Source organism: Leptodactylus fuscus, chromosome 1 (assembly GCF_031893055.1).
Source record: "Leptodactylus fuscus isolate aLepFus1 chromosome 1, aLepFus1.hap2, whole genome shotgun sequence".
Taxonomy (NCBI): Eukaryota; Metazoa; Chordata; class Amphibia; order Anura; family Leptodactylidae; genus Leptodactylus; species Leptodactylus fuscus.
In genome coordinates this window covers 195119636-195139943 of record NC_134265.1, presented here as the reverse complement: position 1 = coordinate 195139943, position 20308 = coordinate 195119636, and the positions used below count along the sequence as shown (strand labels likewise).

Below are 20308 nucleotides of genomic sequence, written 5' to 3'. Positions count from 1 at the left end.
ACTCATTGTCATGTTCAAGAAACCAGTCTGAGATGATTCCAGCTTTATGACATGGCGCATTATCCTGCTGAAAGTAGCCATCAGATGTTGGGTACATTGTGGTCATAAAGGGATGGACATGGTCAGCAATAGAGATGAGCGAACACTAAAATGTTCGAGGTTCGAAATTCGATTCGAACAGCCGCTCAATGTTCGTGTGTTCGAACGGGTTTCGAACCCCATTATAGTCTATGGGGAACAGATACTCGTTAAGGGGGAAACCCAAATCCGTGTCTGGAGGGTCACCAAGTCCACTATGACACCCCAGGAAATGATGCCAACACCTCTGGAATGACACTGGGACAGCAGGGGAAGCATGTCTGGGGGCATCTAACACACCAAAGACCCTCTATTACCCCAACATCACAGCCTAACAACTACACACTTTACACACTCAATACCACCTCTCTGACAGTAGGAAAACACCTTGAAACATGTGTATTTGGCACTTGCAGTGAGGAGAGCTTGTCACCAGCAGTGAATTTGGCCCTTGTAGTAAGTTGAGGTTGGCACCAACATTTGTTTTGAAAATCAGGGTGGATTGAGCCTCTAACCAGCAGAGTTTGGGCAAATTCATGGTGGAGGGAGCCTCTAAACAGCCCAGTTTGGGCAAATTCATGGTGGAGGGAGCCTCTAAAAACCCCAGTTTGGACCAATTCATGGTGGAGGGAGCCTCTAACCAGCCCAGTTTGGGCAAATTCATGGTGGAGGGAGCCTCTAACCAGCCCAGTTTGGACCAATTCATGGTGGAGGGAGCCTCTAAAAAACCCAGTTTGGACCAATTCATGGTGGAGGGAGCCTCTAAACAGCCCAGTTTGGGCAAATTCATGGTGGAGGGAGCCTCTAACCAGCCCAGTTTGGACCAATTAATGGTGGAGGGAGCCTCTAAACAGCCCAGTTTGGGCAAATTCATGGTGGAGGGAGCCTCTAACCAGCCCAGTTTGGACCAATTCATGGTGGAGGGAGCCTCTAACCAGCCCAGTTTGGACCAATTAATGGTGGAGGGAGCCTCTAACCAGCCCAGTTTGGACCAATTCATGGTGGAGGGAGCCTCTAAACAGCCCAGTTTGGGCAAATTCATGGTGGAGGGAGCCTCTAAAAAACCCAGTTTGGACCAATTCATGGTGGAGGGAGCCTCTAACCAGCCCAGTTTGGACCAATTAATGGTGGAGGGAGCCTCTAACCAGCCCAGTTTGGACCAATTCATGGTGGAGGGAGCCTCTAACCAGCCCAGTTTGGACCAATTCATGGTGGAGGGAGCCTCTAAACAGCCCAGTTTGGGCAAATTCATGGTGGAGGAAGCCTCTAACCAGCCCAGTTTGGACCAATTAATGGTGGAGGGAGCCTCTAAACAGCCCAGTTTGGGCAAATTCATGGTGGAGGGAGCCTCTAAAAAACCCAGTTTGGACCAATTCATGGTGGAGGGAGCCTCTAAACAGCCCAGTTTGGGCAAATTCATGGTGGAGGAAGCCTCTAACCAGCCCAGTTTGGACCAATTAATGGTGGAGGGAGCCTCTAAACAGCCCAGTTTGGGCAAATTCATGGTGGAGGGAGCCTCTAACCAGCCCAGTTTGGACCAATTCATGGTGGAGGGAACCTCTAACCAGCCCAGTTTGGGCAAATTCATGGTGGAGGGAGCCTCTAAAAAACCCAGCTTGGACCAATTCATGGTGGAGGGAGCCTCTAACCAGCCCAGTTTGGGCAAATTCATGGTGGAGGGAGCCTCTAAAAAACCCAGCTTGGACCAATTCATGGTGGAGGGAGCCTCTAACCAGCCCAGTTTGGGCAAATTCATGGTGGAGGGAGCCTCTAAAAAACCCAGTTTGGACCAATTCATGGTGGAGGGAGCCTCTAAACAGCCCAGTTTGGGCAAATTCATGGTGGAGGGAGCCTCTAACCAGCCCAGTTTGGACCAATTAATGGTGGAGGGAGCCTCTAAACAGCCCAGTTTGGACCAATTAATGGTGGAGGGAGCCTCTAACCAGCCCAGTTTGGACCAATTAATGGTGGAGGGAGCCTCTAACCAGCCCAGTTTGGACCAATTAATGGTGGAGGGAGCCTCTAACCACCCCAGTTTGGACCAATTAATGGTGGAGGGAGCCTCTAACCAGCCCAGTTTGGACCAATTCATGGTGGAGGGAGCCTCTAAAAAACCCAGTTTGGACCAATTCATGGTGGAGGGAGCCTCTAAACAGCCCAGTTTGGGCAAATTCATGGTGGAGGGAGCCTCTAAACAGCCCAGTTTGGGCAAATTCATGGTGGAGGGAGCCTCTAACCAGCCCAGTTTGGACCAATTAATGGTGGAGGGAGCCTCTAACCAGCCCAGTTTGGACCAATTCATGGTGGAGGGAGCCTCTAAACAGCCCAGTTTGGGCAAATTCATGGTGGAGGGAGCCTCTAACCAGCCCAGTTTGGACCAATTCATGGTGGAGGGAGCCTCTAAAAAACCCAGTTTGGACCAATTAATGGTGGAGGGAGCCTCTAACCAGCCCAGTTTGGACCAATTCATGGTGGAGGGAGCCTCTAAACAGCCCAGTTTGGGCAAATTCATGGTGGAGGGAGCCTCTAACCAGCCCAGTTTGGACCAATTCATGGTGGAGGGAGCCTCTAAAAAACCCAGTTTGGACCAATTCATGGTGGAGGGAGCCTCTAAACAGCCCAGTTTGGGCAAATTCATGGTGGAGGGAGCCTCTAAACAGCCCAGTTTGGGCAAATTCATGGTGGAGGGAGCCTCTAACCAGCAGAGTTGGTGGAAATCAGGGTGGAGGGAGCCTCTAACCAGCAGAGTTGGGGGAAATCAGGGTGGAGGGAGCCTAGTATTAGCAGAATTGTGCAACGCTTATGGTGGATGAGTATGAGGATGCGGAGGAATTGGAGAGGTTGAGTACAGACATGGAGTTTCATGTTGGGGTGCTTTACACAGGTGGGCACAAAAATGACGGCTCTACCCAGTGGTGGTTCATTTTTATCAAAGTGAGCCGGTCGGCACTCTCAGCTGACAGACGGGTGCGCTTGTCAGTGATGATGCCACCGGCTGCACTGAACACCCTCTCAGATAGGACGCTGGCGGCAGGACAGGACAGCACCTCCAAGGCATATAGGGCAAGTTCAAGCCACAGGTCCAACTTCGACACCCAATACGTGTAGGGCGCAGAGGGGTCGGAGAGGACAGGGCTGTGGTCGGAAAGGTATTCCCGCAACATGCGCCTATACTTCTCACGCCTGGTGACACTAGGACCCTCCGTGGCGGCACTTTGGCGAGGGGGTGCCATCAAGGTGTCCCAGACCTTAGACAGTGTGCCCCTCGTTTGTGTGGACCGGTGAGAACTTGGTTGCCTACTGGAGGAACTGCCCTCCCTGCCGCCAACGTCACATGCTGGAAACATCTCCATCATATTCTGCACCAATTGCCTGTGGCAAGCATTGATGCGATTGGCCCTCCCCTCTACCGGAATAAAAGACGAGATGTTGTTTTTATACCGGGGGTCAAGGATAGCAAAGATCCAGTACTGGTTGTCCTCCATGATTTTGACAATACGCTTGTCGGTTGTAAAGCACCCCAACATGAACTCAGCCATGTCTGCCACAGTGTTAGTTGGCATGACTCCTCTGGCCCCACCGGAAAGTTCAATCTCCATTTCCTCCTCATCCTCCATGTCTACCCATCCGCGCTGCAACAATGGGACGAGTCGAAGTTGCCCGGAAGCCTCCTGTATCACCATCACATCATCGGACAACTCTTCTTCCTCCTCCTCCTCCTCCTCCTCCTCCTCCATTAAACGCAGTGAAGCGGACAGATGTGTGGACCTACTCTCCAGCTGTGACGGATCGGATGCTATCCCTAACTCCTCTGTGTGATCTGAGTTATCCCTGATGTCAATCAGGGATTCTCTCAGAACACACAAGAGCGGGATTGTAAGGCTCACCATCGCATCCTCAGAGCTCACCCTCCTTGTGGACTCCTCAAAGACCCGTAGGATGTCACAAAGGTCTCTCATCCATGGCCACTCATGGATGTGAAACTGAGGCAGCTGACTTTGTGGCACCCTAGGGTTTTGTAGCTGGTATTCCATCAAAGGTCTCTGCTGCTCAACCACTCTATTCAACATCTGAAACGTTGAGTTCCAGCGTGTGGGGACGTCGCACAAAAGCCGGTGTTGTGGCACATGCAGGCGTTGCTGGAGAGATTTTAAGCTAGCAGCGGCTACTGTCGACTTGCGAAAGTGGGCGCACATGCGCCGCACTTTCACCAGTAGCTCTGGAACATTGGGGTAGCTCTTTAGGAAACGTTGCACCACTAGGTTGAAGACGTGGGCCAGGCATGGAACATGTTGGAGTCCGGCAAGCTCCAGAGCTGCTACCAGGTTCCGGCCGTTATCACAAACGACCATGCCTGGGCCCAGGTGCAGCGGCTCAAACCATATTGCCGTCTCATCGAGGAGGGCATCCCTCACCTCGGAGGCAGTGTGCTGTCTGTCCCCCAAGCTGATCAGCTTCAGCACAGCCTGCTGACGTCTACCAACGCCAGTGCTGCAACGTTTCCAACTCGTAGCTGGGGTCAATCTAACAGCGGAGGAGGAGGCGGTGGCGGAGGAGGAGGCGGTGGCGGAGGAGGAGGCGGTAGAGGAGGAGGAGGAGGGGGGTGTTCTTCTCGTGTCCCTGCCAGGAATGTTAGGCGGGGAGACGAGGTACACCGGGCCAGTTTGGGAAGCAGTCCCAGCCTCAACTACATTCACCCAGTGTGCCGTCAGTGAAATGTAGCGTCCCTGTCCGCATGCACTTGTCCACGCGTCGGTGGTCAAGTGGACCTTTGTGCAAAGCGCGGAACTAAGGGCCCGCCTGATGTTGAGTGACACGTGCTGGTGCAAGGCGGGGACGGCACACCGGGAGAAGTAGTGACGGCTAGGGACGGCATAGCGAGGTGCCGCAGTTGCCATCAGGTCCAGGAAGGCGGGAGTTTCAACAAGCCGGAACGCCAACATCTCCTGGGCCAGCAGTTTAGCGATGTTGGCGTTCAAGGCTTGCGCGTGTGGGTGGTTAGCAGTGTATTTCTGCCGCCGCTCCAATGTCTGAGAGATGGTGGGTTGTTGTAAAGAAACGCCTGATGGTGCCTTTGATGGTGCAGGAGAAGGAGATAAGACAGGACCAGGGGAGGATGAGGTAGAAGTCAACAAAGTGGCGGAGGCAGATGAAGTGGTGTCCTGGCTCGTCCTCTGGAGTGCATCGCCAGCACAGTCAGCAGTGGCAGTGGCAGAGGCAGTGGCAGAGGCAGTGGCGTGAACGGCAGGCGGCCTTTGTCCTGCCGTTGCTGCCTGCCACTGATTCCAGTGCTTGGATTCCAAATGACGGCGCATTGAAGTGGTGGACAGGTTGCTCTTCTCAGAGCCCCTAATCAATTTCGAGAGGCAAATTGTGCAGACAACACTATATCTGTCCTCGGCGCATTCCTTGAAAAAACTCCACACCTTCGAGAAACGTGCCCTCGAGGTGGGAGTTTTTCGGGCTGGGTACGAACTGGAACATCTTGGGAGATTCCGGGTGTGGCCTGGCTTCGCCTAAGCTGCTGACCTCTGCCTCTGCCTCTAGCTACCCTTTTTGGTGCTGCACCTGCCTCAACATCCACACTACTTTCCCCGCTTGACATCCCCCCTGTCCAGGTCGGGTCAGTGTCCTCATCATCCACCACTTCCTCTTCCAACTCCTGTCTCATCTCCTCCTCCCGCACAATGCGCCGGTCAACTGGATGCCCTGACGGCAACTGCGTCACATCATCGTCGATGAGGGTGGGTTGCTGGTCATCCACCACCAAATCGAACGGAGATGGAGGAGACTCTAGTGTTTGAGCATCTGGACACAGATGCTCCTCTGTTAGGTTCGTGGAATCGTGACGTGGAGAGGCAGGTTGAGGGACAATGAAAGGAGCGGAGAACAGCTCTGGGGAGCAGGGACAGTTTGGGTTATTGTTCTGTAAAGCTTCGGAATTTTGGGAGGAAGGAAGACAAGACTGTTGGGTAATAGGAGGAGAGGAGGCAGAGTCTGACTGGCTGCTGGACAATGTGCTGTAAGCGTTCTCTGACAGCCATTGCAAGACCTGTTCCTGGTTCTCGGGCCTACTAAGGTTTGTACCCTGCAGTTTAGTTAATGTGGCAAGCAACCCTGGCACTGTGGAGTGGCGCAATGCTTGCTGCCCCACAGGAGTAGGCACGGGACGCCCTGTGGCTTCACTGCTACCTTGCTCCCCAGAACCATTCCCCCGACCTCGCCCACGGCCTCGTCCACGTCCCTTTCCGGGAGCCTTGCGCATTTTGAATTCCTAGTTAGAAATTGGCACTGTATACCAGTAGTAAAAATTGTGGGTGCACGTAACCCCAATATATTCTTTGAATTCCCAGTCAGACACTGGCACTATATGGCAGTAGCAAGAAATGAGGGTATTTGTATTCCCAATATACTCTTTGAATTCCCAGTCAGACAATGGCACTGTATACCAGTAGTAAAAATTGTGGGTGCACGTAACCCCAATATATTCTTTGAATTACCAGTCAGAAACTGGCACTATATGGCAGTAGCAAGAAATGAGGGTATTTATAACCCCAATATATTCTTTGAATTCCCAGTCAGACAATGGCACTGTATACCAGTAGTAAAAATTGTGGGTGCACGTAACCCCAATATATTCTTTGAATTACCAGTCAGAAACTGGCACTATATGGCAGTAGCAAGAAATGAGGGTATTTATAACCCCAATATATTCTTTGAATTCCCAGTCAGACAATGGCACTGTATACCAGTAGTAAAAATTGTGGGTGCACGTAACCCCAATATATTCTTTGAATTCCCAGTCAGACAATGGCACTGTATACCAGTAGTAAAAATTATGGGTGCACGTAACCCCAATATATTCTTTGAATTACCAGTCAGAAACTGGCACTATATGGCAGTAGCAAGAAATGAGGGTATTTGTATTCCCAATATACTCTTTGAATTCCCAGTCAGACAATGGCACTGTATACCAGTAGTAAAAATTGTGGGTGCACGTAACCCCAATATATTCTTTGAATTACCAGTCAGACACTGGCACTATATGGCAGTAGCAAGAAATGAGGGTATTTGTATTCCCAATATACTCTTTGAATTCCCAGTCAGACAATGGCACTGTATACCAGTAGTAAAAATTGTGGGTGCACGTAACCCCAATATATTCTTTGAATTACCAGTCAGAAACTGGCACTATATGGCAGTAGCAAGAAATGAGGGTATTTATAACCCCAATATATTCTTTGAATTCCCAGTCAGACAATGGCACTGTATACCAGTAGTAAAAATTGTGGGTGCACGTAACCCCAATATATTCTTTGAATTACCAGTCAGAAACTGGCACTATATGGCAGTAGCAAGAAATGAGGGTATTTATAACCCCAATATATTCTTTGAATTCCCAGTCAGACAATGGCACTGTATACCAGTAGTAAAAATTGTGGGTGCACGTAACCCCAATATATTCTTTGAATTCCCAGTCAGACACTGGCACTATATGGCAGTAGCAAGAAATGAGGGTATTTGTATTCCCAATATATTCTTTGAATTCCCAGTCAGACAATGGCACTGTATACCAGTAGTAAAAATTGTGGGTGCACGTAACCCCAATATATTCTTTGAATTACCAGTCAGAAACTGGCACTATATGGCAGTAGCAAGAAATGAGGGTATTTATAACCCCAATATATTCTTTGAATTCCCAGTCAGACAATGGCACTGTATACCAGTAGTAAAAATTGTGGGTGTATATAGCCCCAATTCTATTGCTAGGGGACTTGCAGGGTATTTCTGGGGTGAAGGTGGGGGGGCACACCGTTGGAACGGGTATCGGGGTATATATCGGGTATACGGGAATACACTGACAGTGTATTCCATTCAGGATCCTGGGAAAGCTGGGTTGCGGCGATTGAGCCCGTCAGTGCCACGTTACACTGACAAGCTTCTCCCTGGAATTTAGCTCTTATAAGAGCTGTTGGTTGTCTTCTCCTTCCTATCCTAGCCTGTCCCTGCCTACCCAGAATCTAAGCCCTAGCTAGCTGGACGGAAACCTCCGTCCTCGGTGAATTGCAAGCTCAGAATGACGCGAAGCTGGGCGTCGCTGTTCTTTTAAATTAGAGGTCACATGTTTTCGGCAGCCAATGGGTTTTGCCTACTTTTTTCAACGTCACCGGTGTCGTAGTTCCTGTCCCACCTACCCTGCGCTGTTATTGGAGCAAAAAAGGCGCCAGGGAAGGTGGGAGGGGAATCGAGTAATGGCGCACTTTACCACGCGGTGTTCGATTCGATTCGAACATGCCGAACAGCCTAATATCCGATCGAACATGAGTTCGATAGAACACTGTTCGCTCATCTCTAGTCAGCAACAATACTCAGGTAGGCTTTGGCGTTGCAACGATGCTCAATTGGTACCAAGGGGCCCAAAGAGTGCCAAGAAAATATTCCCCACACCATGACACCACCACCACCAGCCTGAACCGTTGATACAAGGCAGGATGGATCCATGCTTTCATGTTGTTGACGCCAAATTCTGACCCTACCATCCGAATGTCGCAGCAGAAATCGAGACTCATCAGTCCAGGCAACGTTTTTCCAATCTTCAATTGTCCAATTTCGATGAGCTTGTGCAAATTGTAGCCTCAGTTTCCTGTTCTTAGCTGAAAGGAGTGGCACCCGGTGTGGTCTTCTGCTGCTGTAGCCCATCTGCCTCAAAGTTCGACGTACTGTGCGTTCAGAGATGCTCTTCTGGCTACCTTGGTTGTAACGGGTGGCTATTTGAGTCACTGTTGCCTTTCTATCAGCTCGAACCAGTCTGGCCATTCTCCTCTGACCTCTGGCATCAACAACGCATTTCCGCCCACAGAACTGCCGCTCACTGGATGTTTTTTCTTTTTCGGACCATTCTCTGTAAACCCTAGAGATGGTTGTGCGTGAAAATCCCAGTAGATCAGCAGTTTCTGAAATACTCAGACCAGCCCTTCTGGCACCAACAACCATGCCACGTTCAAAGGCACTCAAATCACCTTTCTTCCCCATACTGATGCTCGGTTTGAACTGCAGGAGATTGTCTTGACCATGTCTACATGCCTAAATGCACTGAGTTGCCGCCATGTGATTGGCTGATTAGAAATTAAGTGTTAACGAGCAGTTGGACAGGTGTACCTAATAAAGTGGCCGGTGAGTGTATATAGAGAAGATTTTTTTGTCACAGAATTGTTGTGGAAAATCCATAGCATTTACAAAGGCAGCAAAAATAATGAAATTTTACCTAAGGATCACATCTGCGTTTGGGGGTCCGCCTGGAGACCCCCTGAACGGAAACCTAATGCGCATAAAAAAAAGTGGTTAACTTAGGAAACCCCTGGACCCCATAGACTAGAATGGGGTTCATGTGGTTTCAACGTGAAAAATGCGGACAGATAAGTGCTGCTTGCATGGAAAATGCAGAGAGGGGAACGGAACGGCCCGAACACAGATGTCAACCGAGCCTTCTCTCAGTCACACAATTCGTATAAAAATCAGTGGGTGCAGAAATGGACGCATCAAGTCTATGCTGAGCTTTCTCCGTGGATTTTACGCATTGCTATGCATAGCACAAAATCTGGAGCAACATACATACATACAGAAAAATGTATTTTAGCTTATAGCACTCATGGTTCAAGAGGAGACAGCATACATGAACCTAGCAGTGCCCCTCCCCATACACACTTCCGCACTGACTCAAACACGTATTCTGTAAGCCTGGGTTCACACCAGTGCCTGAACTCTGTTCAGAGTTTCCGTCCTCGAATCCGCTTAAAAAATGCGGAGAGAAAAGAACTGCAAGCAGCTCTTTTCTCTCCGCATTTTTTGGGTAGAAAGCCAGAGGACTCCATTATAGTCTATGGGGTCCACAGGTTTCCGCTAGGCAACCGATTTTTAAGCGGATTAGGTTTCCGTTCAGGAGGGTCCGCCTGGACCAAAACCCGAACACATGTCTGAACCTAGCGTAACCTGTCTATGATTGTGTTGCTGTAAGTCAGTAATTGGGTGTAAAGCTCATTTGCCAGACTTGAAAGTACCTTCTCTGAACACCCTAAAAACCAAATTTGTTGGGTGCTACAAACTCCCTTCCTTCAAATAGCAAATTGAAAATAAAAATTTTTTGTCCGTCACATTGCATTGCTCCCTCAATAGCTCCTGTTGCATGGTAGGCCCATTCATTAAGCAGCTCGTGAGCAGTTAGCAGAGTATGATCAAGATAACCAGTTATTTCTAGGGATAATGTTTTATCCTTGCAGCAATATCATAAAGAAATATAACCATTACTTGACAAACAGTGAGTGTCCATGTATTGCATTGAGGGCAATGGTCTTAGAGGGCAAAAGCTGCTCTAAGTTGATAATTTTTGTGTTACACATATAAAGAATATGATGACCTATTACAGTAAGTTTTAACATGTAGCACACTCTAGTGGACAAACTGACATATTACAAGTCTGCACCAATACAAATTGACAGATGTCTACAGCAAATCTACAACTGCGATGCATATAAAAGAGAAAATCCTAACTGAATTTTTATGATCTCCAAAAAATAATATCCTCGAGATTTATACATATTGAAAGATATCCGAAAGAATGCATTTGCTCATTTCTCTTTCTCCCCATCACTACCATATTGTGTACCCATTTGTTCTTTGCGTTTGTAAATATTTTTTTTTATTTTTACATTCATTGTATATTATACATTTCTAAAAGCCATCAATCATTTCATCCGTAGACACTGTGGGAGTAAACTCACATAACCTAAGGGCTCGTTCGCATCTGCGGCCCGGCACTCCGTACTTAGGTTTCCGTTTCCTGCCTAAAACACAGGCAGGATACGGAAACCTGCAGGAGTCTCTCTCACCCATTCATTTGAATGGGTGAGAGAGATGTCCGGCCGTGCGCGGCGGTGAGCGTTTTAGGCTCTCCGTCGCGAAACTGGGTTTTATAATCCGGACACAGAGTCGGACATGCAGTACTCAGTGCCCGGATAAAAAAATCCGGTTTCGCGGCGGAGAGCCTAAAACGCCCACCGCCGCGCACGGCCGGACCTGGTCTATGGTTTCCGTCTTCTGGCATGCAGAAGACGGAAACCATAGAACGGAGACCCCAAACGCAGGTGTGAACCCAGCGCAACTGTGACATATTTCATGAACACCAAAGCCATTATCGAATGAAAAGGTAGGAAGGGCATAAAGGAAATCTATATATCTCTGCTTCCAGTTGGACCTGGTTTGAGTACTGGCAAAGAAACCAGACAGCAAACACTTTGTAACCAGGATGCATGAACCCTGCCAAGCACATTCCGTTATAGCATAATTAGTAAGTACTTTGCCCTACTGCAAGTACTATATCTATGTCCCTCCCTAGTAGTAGCCCCCAACCATACCCCAGTATTACCAGCAGCAGTGCCCCTCAACAGTAGAAGCAGGATTCTCCCCCGCCCCCAATCTTCCATCAGTGGTAGTAAAAGCTGGATTCTACCAGTATCCAGTAGTGGTAGCACCTTCCCTTCCATTTCCTGCATTAAGGTGGGTTCACACCTACGCCTGATCTCCGTTTTATGGGTTTCCGTCTTCTGCCCGAGAAACTGGACAGGAGACAGAAACCAGTTTTTTTGTTTTTGTTTTTTTTTAACCGGACACAAAGTCCTGCATGTCCAACTCCGTCCGATTAAAAAAAAAAAAAAAAAGGGTTTTGCCACAGAGGCAGAAGATGCTCACGGTCGGTCATTTTGCCAACCCATTCAAGTGAATAAGTTTGAAAACTGACTACCGGTTTCCGTCTTCTGTCCAGTTTCTCAGGCAGAAGATGGAAACCTGCAAAGCGGAGACCGGGCGCAAGTGTGAACCCGCAATTACTAATAATAGCAAGATATATTTCTCCTTTTCAAGAGTACTGACAGCAGTATCCTCTTTCATTTAGTCCCAGTAGAAGTAGCATCAAGGTCTCCCATTCGTTCCAGTAGGAGAGACAACAATGTACTTTTTCCAAAGTAGAAGTAGCAGCAGGGTTTCTATATAGATCCCCTTCCCTACAGGAGAGTGAAACTGCATTTACACACCCATACCACCTTTATGTACAGTGTAGCTATCCATTTCTTTCCTGTACTTTACATCAGCTGTTTGTTTTTTTTAAACTCGATTTATTGAAGGAGATGCAACAAAGTAAACAGGATAATCAGGAAAAACATGTACAAAACAGCAAACAGAATAAAACATAGAAACAAAACAACACCGATAAACAATCAAAGAACTGCCAGGACACCATCCCACCCCCGCCCCTCCACCATGAGCAGAGAAGAATGCAAAAACAAAAGGGCATTATAGTGTCAACAAATACACAAGTTTACCTACAAGCAAGGGGCAACAGATCCACCCGGCAGACGTCACACCTCAGGGCATGTAAGCACCTAATGCTGAGCGCATGGAGAGGGCAGAATATTGGGTGACGGGAGAAGCGCAACACGCACCCCAGACCTTATTAAATTTCTGAGGGCAACCCCTACCTTTGTATATAATTTGGTTAAAGGGGAGGATCGAATTAATCAGTTTGCGCCATTGAGACACCGATGGGGACCGAGGGGTCATCCACCGGAGGGCAATAGCCTTCCTGGCGTAAAATAAACTTTCCTGGAGAAAGATCCGGACATGATGGTGCCAAGCCTCATCATCCAGGATGCCAAATAAGCAGATTTCAGGAGAAAGTGGGATAGGACTGCCCAGGACATCTGCCAGGAGATCCCCCCTCCAAAAGGCCTGCACAATCGGACAATTCCATATCATATGCCAAAAGTCCGCACGAGGATATGGGCACCTAAGGCAATTCGGGGCAGGCAAACAACCTATCTTGTGAAGGCGGGTTGGGGTTAGGTAACATTGGTGCAAATTAAACATTTGGATCAGTTTATTGATGGCCGAGGGAGAAACGTAGAGAGGAAATTCCAAAATATCCTGAAACGTCTCATCCTTCAGTTCTGGGATGTTGGTGCGCCAGCACATCAGGGCTGGGGTCACAGCCAAGGATACTTTAGCAGAGATCAGATATTCATAAAGGGCAGAAATCAGACCCCGCGGACCCTGAGAACGTAGCACACCAATCAAAGGATACTCAGAAATAGCACTCTGCTGAATAGGAAACAGAGAGGAGAGAGCGTGGCGAATTTGAAGAAAGCGAAAAAACTGGTGGCGGGGGATCTCGCGTGAGGTAGCTAGGGAATCAAAGGTAACAAAGACCCCCTGTACATATAGGTCTGAAAGGAGGAGTACACCATACTGGGACCAAGACCGGGCATCAGGTAATTTATAAAGGTCAGGCAGACCAGGATTATCCCACAAGGGGGTTTCTTCAGGGGTGTCAGAATAGGAAGACACTTTACGGGCCTGCTTCCAGACCTGTGCCGCCAGAGTGTGAAGAGGCAAAAGTTTGCCCCTAAATAGTTGGGGAGACTAACACCTGTGCAAGTCCAGGTGATGGGCCAGATGCGCCTCAGGGCCCTTGAGCCGCTCTGGGGAGAGCCAGGGTCTAACAAATATAAGCTACCCAGCTAGGTAGTAAAGTAACAGGTCGGGGAGAGATACACCCTCAGCTGTTTCAGTCTCTGAAGAGTGGATAGCCTCAACTTGGATCTAGAGGGGCCCCACACAAAAGAGGTAATCAGGGAATCCAACTGTTTAAAGAAGCGGAGCTTAATACATGGGCAGGACAATCATTTTTCTGCCCTTTTCAGGAGGAAACCCAGCAGACCCAATTACAGTCAATGGGGTCCTCGAGTTTCCGAGGGTAACTGCTTTTTTAAGCGGATTAGGTATCCTTTCGGGGAGGTCCCCAATCAAACTCCCTGAACAGAAACCTGAACACTAGTATGAAAAGGTCAGTGATCACCTTTTCCGAGGGCAATTGAGCTAGACACAAAGGGGCTTTAATAGCATAACCGAAGAAAAAACATTTGGTATTGCAAAGAATGGTTGGGGGTGGGAGAGGGGGTGGGGTGTGTGGTTTGGGGGTACGTGCAATCTTGGGGTCTCGTCGTTCTTGTTTGGGACGTGTGGGTATGGGTAGGCGTAGAGTGGATGGGTGAGTGGGGGGTTTAAAGGTCTTTGGGTGGTGGGGGTTTAATAGTCTTTGGGGTCTCATCTTCCTTTTGTTTGGTGGCAGCTGGACACGTATTGGGCAGCGATCTCCACAGTGGTCCCCTCTTCTCCCAGTAGGATGTAGAGTTTCCTCTTCTTGTCTGCCAGTTGCAGTTATTCACCGTGACTAAGTTTGGTCTAACCATGCCATAGATCCATATTAGTAATAGTTATGCTATTTCATAATATTAGCAATAGCTCTCTTTCATACAAATGTAAGAATATGCTAAACACATCCGCCCTTGCTACTTACATCATTAAACAGTAATAGAATCTGGTAAGGCCTGTCCTGTAAGAACGTATTCATAGTTGAAATACAATTCCACCCAACACACTGTCTAGCACACAAGTCACGCTCAGTCACAGAGATCCATCAGAACGGAGGATGCAGGTACAGGTAATTAATGTTTGGGTGTAGACTGATGACTACACCCAAAACCACGTTTACCCACTGATGGAGACAGCTTATTTCACATGTGACTGCTGTGCTGTACATTTATTATACCAGTAAGTTAACAAGCAACGACAAACTAGAAATGTTAAAAGTATATATAGGCAGACGAGCTGGCAAGGGAAGGGACCTTTTACACGTGACAAACCCTAAGGTGAGAGCTGCTTAATCTGTACTGAAATTATTATCATCATCAAGAGTCTATTACAATAAAGAAAGAGTTACACTGTAAGCTCTTGAGAGCAGGACCCTCACTCCTAGTGTTTGATGTGTTTATTTCTATCACATTGTAATGTTTCATATTGTCTATTCATGTTTCCTCTGATTTGTAAAGTTCTACGGGATATGCTGAGGCTATATAAATAAATTTTATTAATAATAATAAAAATAATAATAATGATAATAATAATAACAACTAGCTGGTACCCGCGACTTTGTCTGCGGTGATTGTAGAAGTGGGTAAATACAGGCGCGGGTAAGGTTTTAGTAGTGTGTAAAAGGTATGGTATATGAAATGTAACTTTGTATCTTGTTTAACCAGTGTCGTTGGCGTGGAGACCTAGGGAAAGTGGATGGATCGTGATGATGAAGCAGCAGTGAGGTGAGAGTGCCATCAGGGAGTGTGGCGGGCTGGAGAGAGTAGTTCGGGTGCTGTGGAGGCGCAAAATGGTGTCGTGCAGGAAACACCTTCTGTAGGTGGCTAAGATGCGCATGCTCCTGGCAACACAGTGGAGTGGCTGGGTGGGCGGTGTCGCGGATCGTCAGAGCGGTGGTGGTCGGCAAACATGGCTGCTCCGGAAGGTTAAAGAGGTAACCTTCTGGAGTATCATTAAGGTGAGGGTGAAAGTGGTAAAGTATATGTATATGTGATTGTGTGGGGTTAGAGGCTAGACTGTAGAGGGTAATATGAATTTTGTGGCTTGCTATGGTCCAAAGTGTGTGAGATTGCAAAGATGGTGATGTGAGTTTGGGTTTTGTGAGGGTCCTGGGAAAACGTATGTGTGCTATTGTGACGAAAAGTGGCCTATTGCGCAATCCTGTGTAGTAACTATGTTTGTGGAAAATTTCAGCCAAATCGGTGAAGCGGGTTTTACGTGATTGAGGAACAAACATCCAAACACTCAAACCCACAAACATCCAAACTCACAAACTTTAACATTTATAATATTAATAGAATAATAATAATAATATTAAAGTGATTGTGGGAAAGATTTATGGATTGATGGTCGGTGTTGTTGATTTTTCAATTAATTGCCTAGCCCTACTTTAGGGTTTGTTACATGTAGCTCTCACTGTAGATACCATCCCTACTACACTGAAAATAGAAAAACCTGCAAGAAAACAAAAAAACCAAAACAAAACATGATGACTCCACAACATACTATGCATGATACGATCTATAAATAAGAAAATTTTGCTGCACTTTGCATATCAGCTCGGTACAGTAATCTGCAGATTTTGGATGCACAACTTCCCAGGTGAAATCTGCAAGGAATCCATCAGATATCACCCTTATGAATTTTTCTTTCTTTGTTGGCTGGAGAGTTAGGTTTGGTTACTGACTAGTACTAGAGTTTGATTATATATATATATATATATATATATATATATATATATATATATATATATATATATATATATATATATATATATATGCTTTTATGTCCAAATAAAGTAGTAATAAAGCTGACAAAAACCGTGGATGATTATCCAATTGAATCCAGGGCAGTGTAGACTGTGGAAATAGATTTACAGACAAAGAGAATCTATACAAAGGATTAAGTCCAACCTTTTGTCTGCATATCTAATGTATCTGTAGATTTTCTTTACACGTTTCCTCTACTCATGATCCATTCCAAGCTCTGAGGCTTGGCCATTTATTACAATATGACTCCGCTATCATGGTAATCAATCTCGCTAGTTATAGCCAACGCCACATCCTGTCTCACATCACTAGATACTTGTTTTATGATTTCATTGGAAATTGAGACCAGATTATGTTAATTTGTCCATAAAGGTTTTCTTATCTTATAAAAAGCAGTGCTCTCTCTCTACTGAAGACTGTATCTAATACTATGAAAGAAGACACCATCCGCAAACTAAAAGGAAGGCAATTTGTAAGAGATATTGAAGACTATTTGATGCCCCAGTGAAGGACAGACAGGACTTTTTCATCACATTTTGAAGATGATAAAGGTATACAATAACAAAGGTTTTTGCATAGTATATGTCATGTAGAACACAATAGACATTCCCCATAAAAGTACACCTGGCCCCACAAAAACATCCTATGCATCCCCGTACATGGAGATAAAGTCAGTTGTCAGAACATAGCGACTTTAAGAAAGATATCCTCTCTGGCAGTGGCTTGTCTCCTGTGGCAACAAAGGATCGGGCGAGCTGAAATCCTAAATACTCAATTCTTCTTTCCCCATAGTTGGATACTGGATTAGTAGAACAGTGGAGTTCCAAATTCTGTGACTGCCACTGATTGAGATCAGAGGTCCATTGTCTGAATTCAAGCTTGTGCAGGTACACTACTCTTCCCATCACTTTTATTAGACTGCTGAATATATTGAGGACAGCGTTCACCTATCTTCAGCAGTCCCATACAATTTAATGGAGCAGCAGCACATTTATGTTTCATTCAGATAAAGATTACTTGGGCTCCCGATTAGTGTGGATCCCTGTGCCTTCACTGACTTATAACTTACAAGGGGGTTATCTATTGTGAGCAGTGAGACTGGGGTACTCTCTGCTACAAAGTGTTGTATACTATAATTCAATGAGCAACTTGTGTCCACTATTCGAGCTTACTATGTTATTATGGATACAAAAGGACAAATCGATGGAAATTGCAGATAAACATAACTAGGCATCTGAATGGAACTTGGCTAAAATAGGTCATAGCACCAATGAACAAAACCCCACATGGCCTGTGAAGTGCTGCTGCTACTTCAAACAGTTGATCCGCAGAAGTCTTGGGCATCAGACCCCACTTATCTTCGATTGCTAACATATTTTATCAACTAATAAGTCCGGGAAAACAAGTAATGGCAGGAGACTAATAAGAAACATGGTTTGTCCTTTTTGCCACTCACCTTCCTTTGCTCTTTCCGCTGGACATGTTTGTCGTCATCCTGCCAATACGCATCCTCCAGTGCCTGCTGGCGCTTTGCATCAGCTACAGCCTTTGCCTCAGCCTTTCTGGCACGGGCAGCAGCAGACTTGGTATTTTCACCCTGAAACTTTTTGGGCATCCCTCAGCTGAAAATAAAAATATTGTGTGTATTATACAAAGTGAGTAGTTTAAAGGATCCTAGAAGAAACTTTAGTATTTCTAGTGCATTCTAGACATGAGTCTCTGGGCATTGAATCCAGGGGTCACTACCACAGGTTATTATAAGAACTGATTTGTATGCAGCACTCGGTGTAACATTCTGTTAGATGCTGTGGTAGGGTCCCAAACCGTAATATAGCAAGTAAAGAATTCCAGCATGTTCTGTATATAATTTTACGGTAATAACTGCTAAGTCAATGGACCTTTTCCTTGCATATGCTGCACAAGACTTTAAAGGGGCTCTATCATTGGGAAAAGTCATTTTTAACTAAGCACATCCTTGCATAGCCTTTAGAAAGTCTATTCCACACTTACCTTTTGTATGTAAATCGCCTCAGTGGTTTTTGAATGATCCCGTTTTTATTCATATGCTAATTAGCCTCTTGGTGCACCCCAGAAGTCTTATCGGGCACCCTCTGCTATTCTTTCCTATCTATGTGTACAGCACAGGCTGCTGCTGGTGACTTCCTTTTTGCCCACACAGATAGGAGAGAATAGCAGACAGGAGGCTGCTGGGAACTACCTGTGCTGGCTGGAAGCTAATTAGCATATGAATAAAAATGGGCTAATTCAAAAACCACTGAAGCAATTTACATACAAAAGGTAGGTGTGGAATAGCCTTTCTAAAGGCTATGCATGTATGTGCTTAGTTAAAAATGACTTTTCCCAAATATAGAGCCCCTTTAATTATACTCATCTGTTGCTAAAGTATCAAATGAAGGCTGAAAATGTTTACTACTCTGTGAAAATGTCAATAATTAAAATATAACTTCTTTAAAGAAGACCTTTCATGTCCTCAAGCACATGTGGTTTTATATACCACTAGAAAGTCGACAGTGTGCTGAATTTAGTGCACTGTCGGCTTTCCTGTTATGTGCCCCAGCGCTGGAGATATCTGTGCCAGTACCGATCCCTGCCCACTGTCAGAAGGGCGTTCCTAACAGCCTAGCTCGGCTGTGAGGAACACCACTTTTGACAATACTCATCCATAGCCCCGTACTGTCAGAGGGGCGTTCCTTACTGCCCAGCGATGATGCTAAGCTGTAAAGAGCGCGCGCCCCCCCCCCCAGTACTAGTCTATGGACAAATACTAAAGGGGGGGGGGCGGTGCTCCTCACAGCCCAGCTAGACGGTCAAGAACGCCCTTCTGACAGTGGGGGAGATCCCAGGTCACATAACAGGAAAGCTGACACTGGTGGCTTTCTAGCAATATATAAAACCGCATGTACCCGAGGACATGAAAGGTCCTCTTTAAGAACAGGAGCTCTTTACTTGTCACACTCTTCAGCATGGGAACCTTATCATCATTCATAGGAGCGGTTCCAGTTAAACCAGTGTCAGTAAATGATAAGATTTAACTATAAAACCGTTCCCTTTTGTACATCCCCATTAAACAGTATGTATGACACTCATCCTTACAGTGCACATAATGACCTGAACTTGCAGATTCCTATGTAATATGGCCTGAACAATACAAATCCATATACAAAACATAAGGAAGTGCATTTGTTAGCTGGCACACACATGGAGACACCATCTTATCTATTGTTTGCCATAGGAATGAACTTACACATAGAAAGCTATCACAGAATACAAAAGAAAGAAATGGTAAAGCAAACATTTCTACATGTGTCAATCAGGCTGCCCCACCTACTATTGTAGCTGTCCACCATGAAACCTGCTAGAAGCCTAAACCTTATAGCGTTCAGCAGCGTTTCCATGAACAGTCTGTCATGACAGAACAAAGCCTTGTACCTCTAGCATGAGCATATACACCCCGGCTGGCCTCACAGGAGCGACCTGTCAGCGCCCGCTGAGCATGCACGCTGTTCACATACTATATACTATACTCCACCACATAGCGCCCGCCACATTATCACTGCGCTGTGTAACATCTACCAACCCTAACCCCCTGTCACACAGTTATACACACCCGGGACTCCTTCTTCCACCCCCACCGCAGGTCGCGCTGTGACGTCACTCGTCAGCGACCAGACCCGGCTTAAGGCCCGCTACTTCCGGTGTCGTGCAGTGCAGCGCGCTCCCGCTGCTCTCTGCTAATGACTGTGTATGGAGAGTAGTGGTATGGGAGGGTAGATACTAGAATGGAGTGGGGTAGGTTCTCTAGGTGGCGCTGCTTCGGCTCCACTGTCCACGCCATGGCCTACGTGTGAAGTTTAGGCGATACATATTCAGAGTAGAGTCATACTAGTGTTATTATAGCCTGGTGCTTTATTACTCTTAATAGGTCCATAGCTGCCCTAGAGTGTCCATTATAGATTCTG

General features: G+C 46.6%; 1 protein-coding gene across 2 annotated transcripts in view; it reads right to left on the bottom strand.

The window, feature by feature from the left end:
• Nucleotides 1-20058, bottom strand: part of CCDC124 (coiled-coil domain containing 124) — a 34986-nt gene extending 14928 nt beyond the window's left edge. The window contains exons 1-2 of one of the 2 annotated variants that reach the window (XM_075281794.1): nt 19957-20058; nt 17785-17950 (exon numbers count right to left, since the gene is read on the bottom strand). In XM_075281794.1, the coding sequence (XP_075137895.1) occupies nt 17785-17943 (159 nt within the window). In that variant the 5' untranslated portion in view covers nt 17944-17950; nt 19957-20058. Of the gene's footprint in view, nt 1-17784; nt 17951-19778; nt 19873-19956 lie in introns of those variants that run through there. The other variant, XM_075281803.1, reaches the window with a different exon arrangement.
• Between the last annotated feature and the right edge of the window lie 250 nt (nt 20059-20308).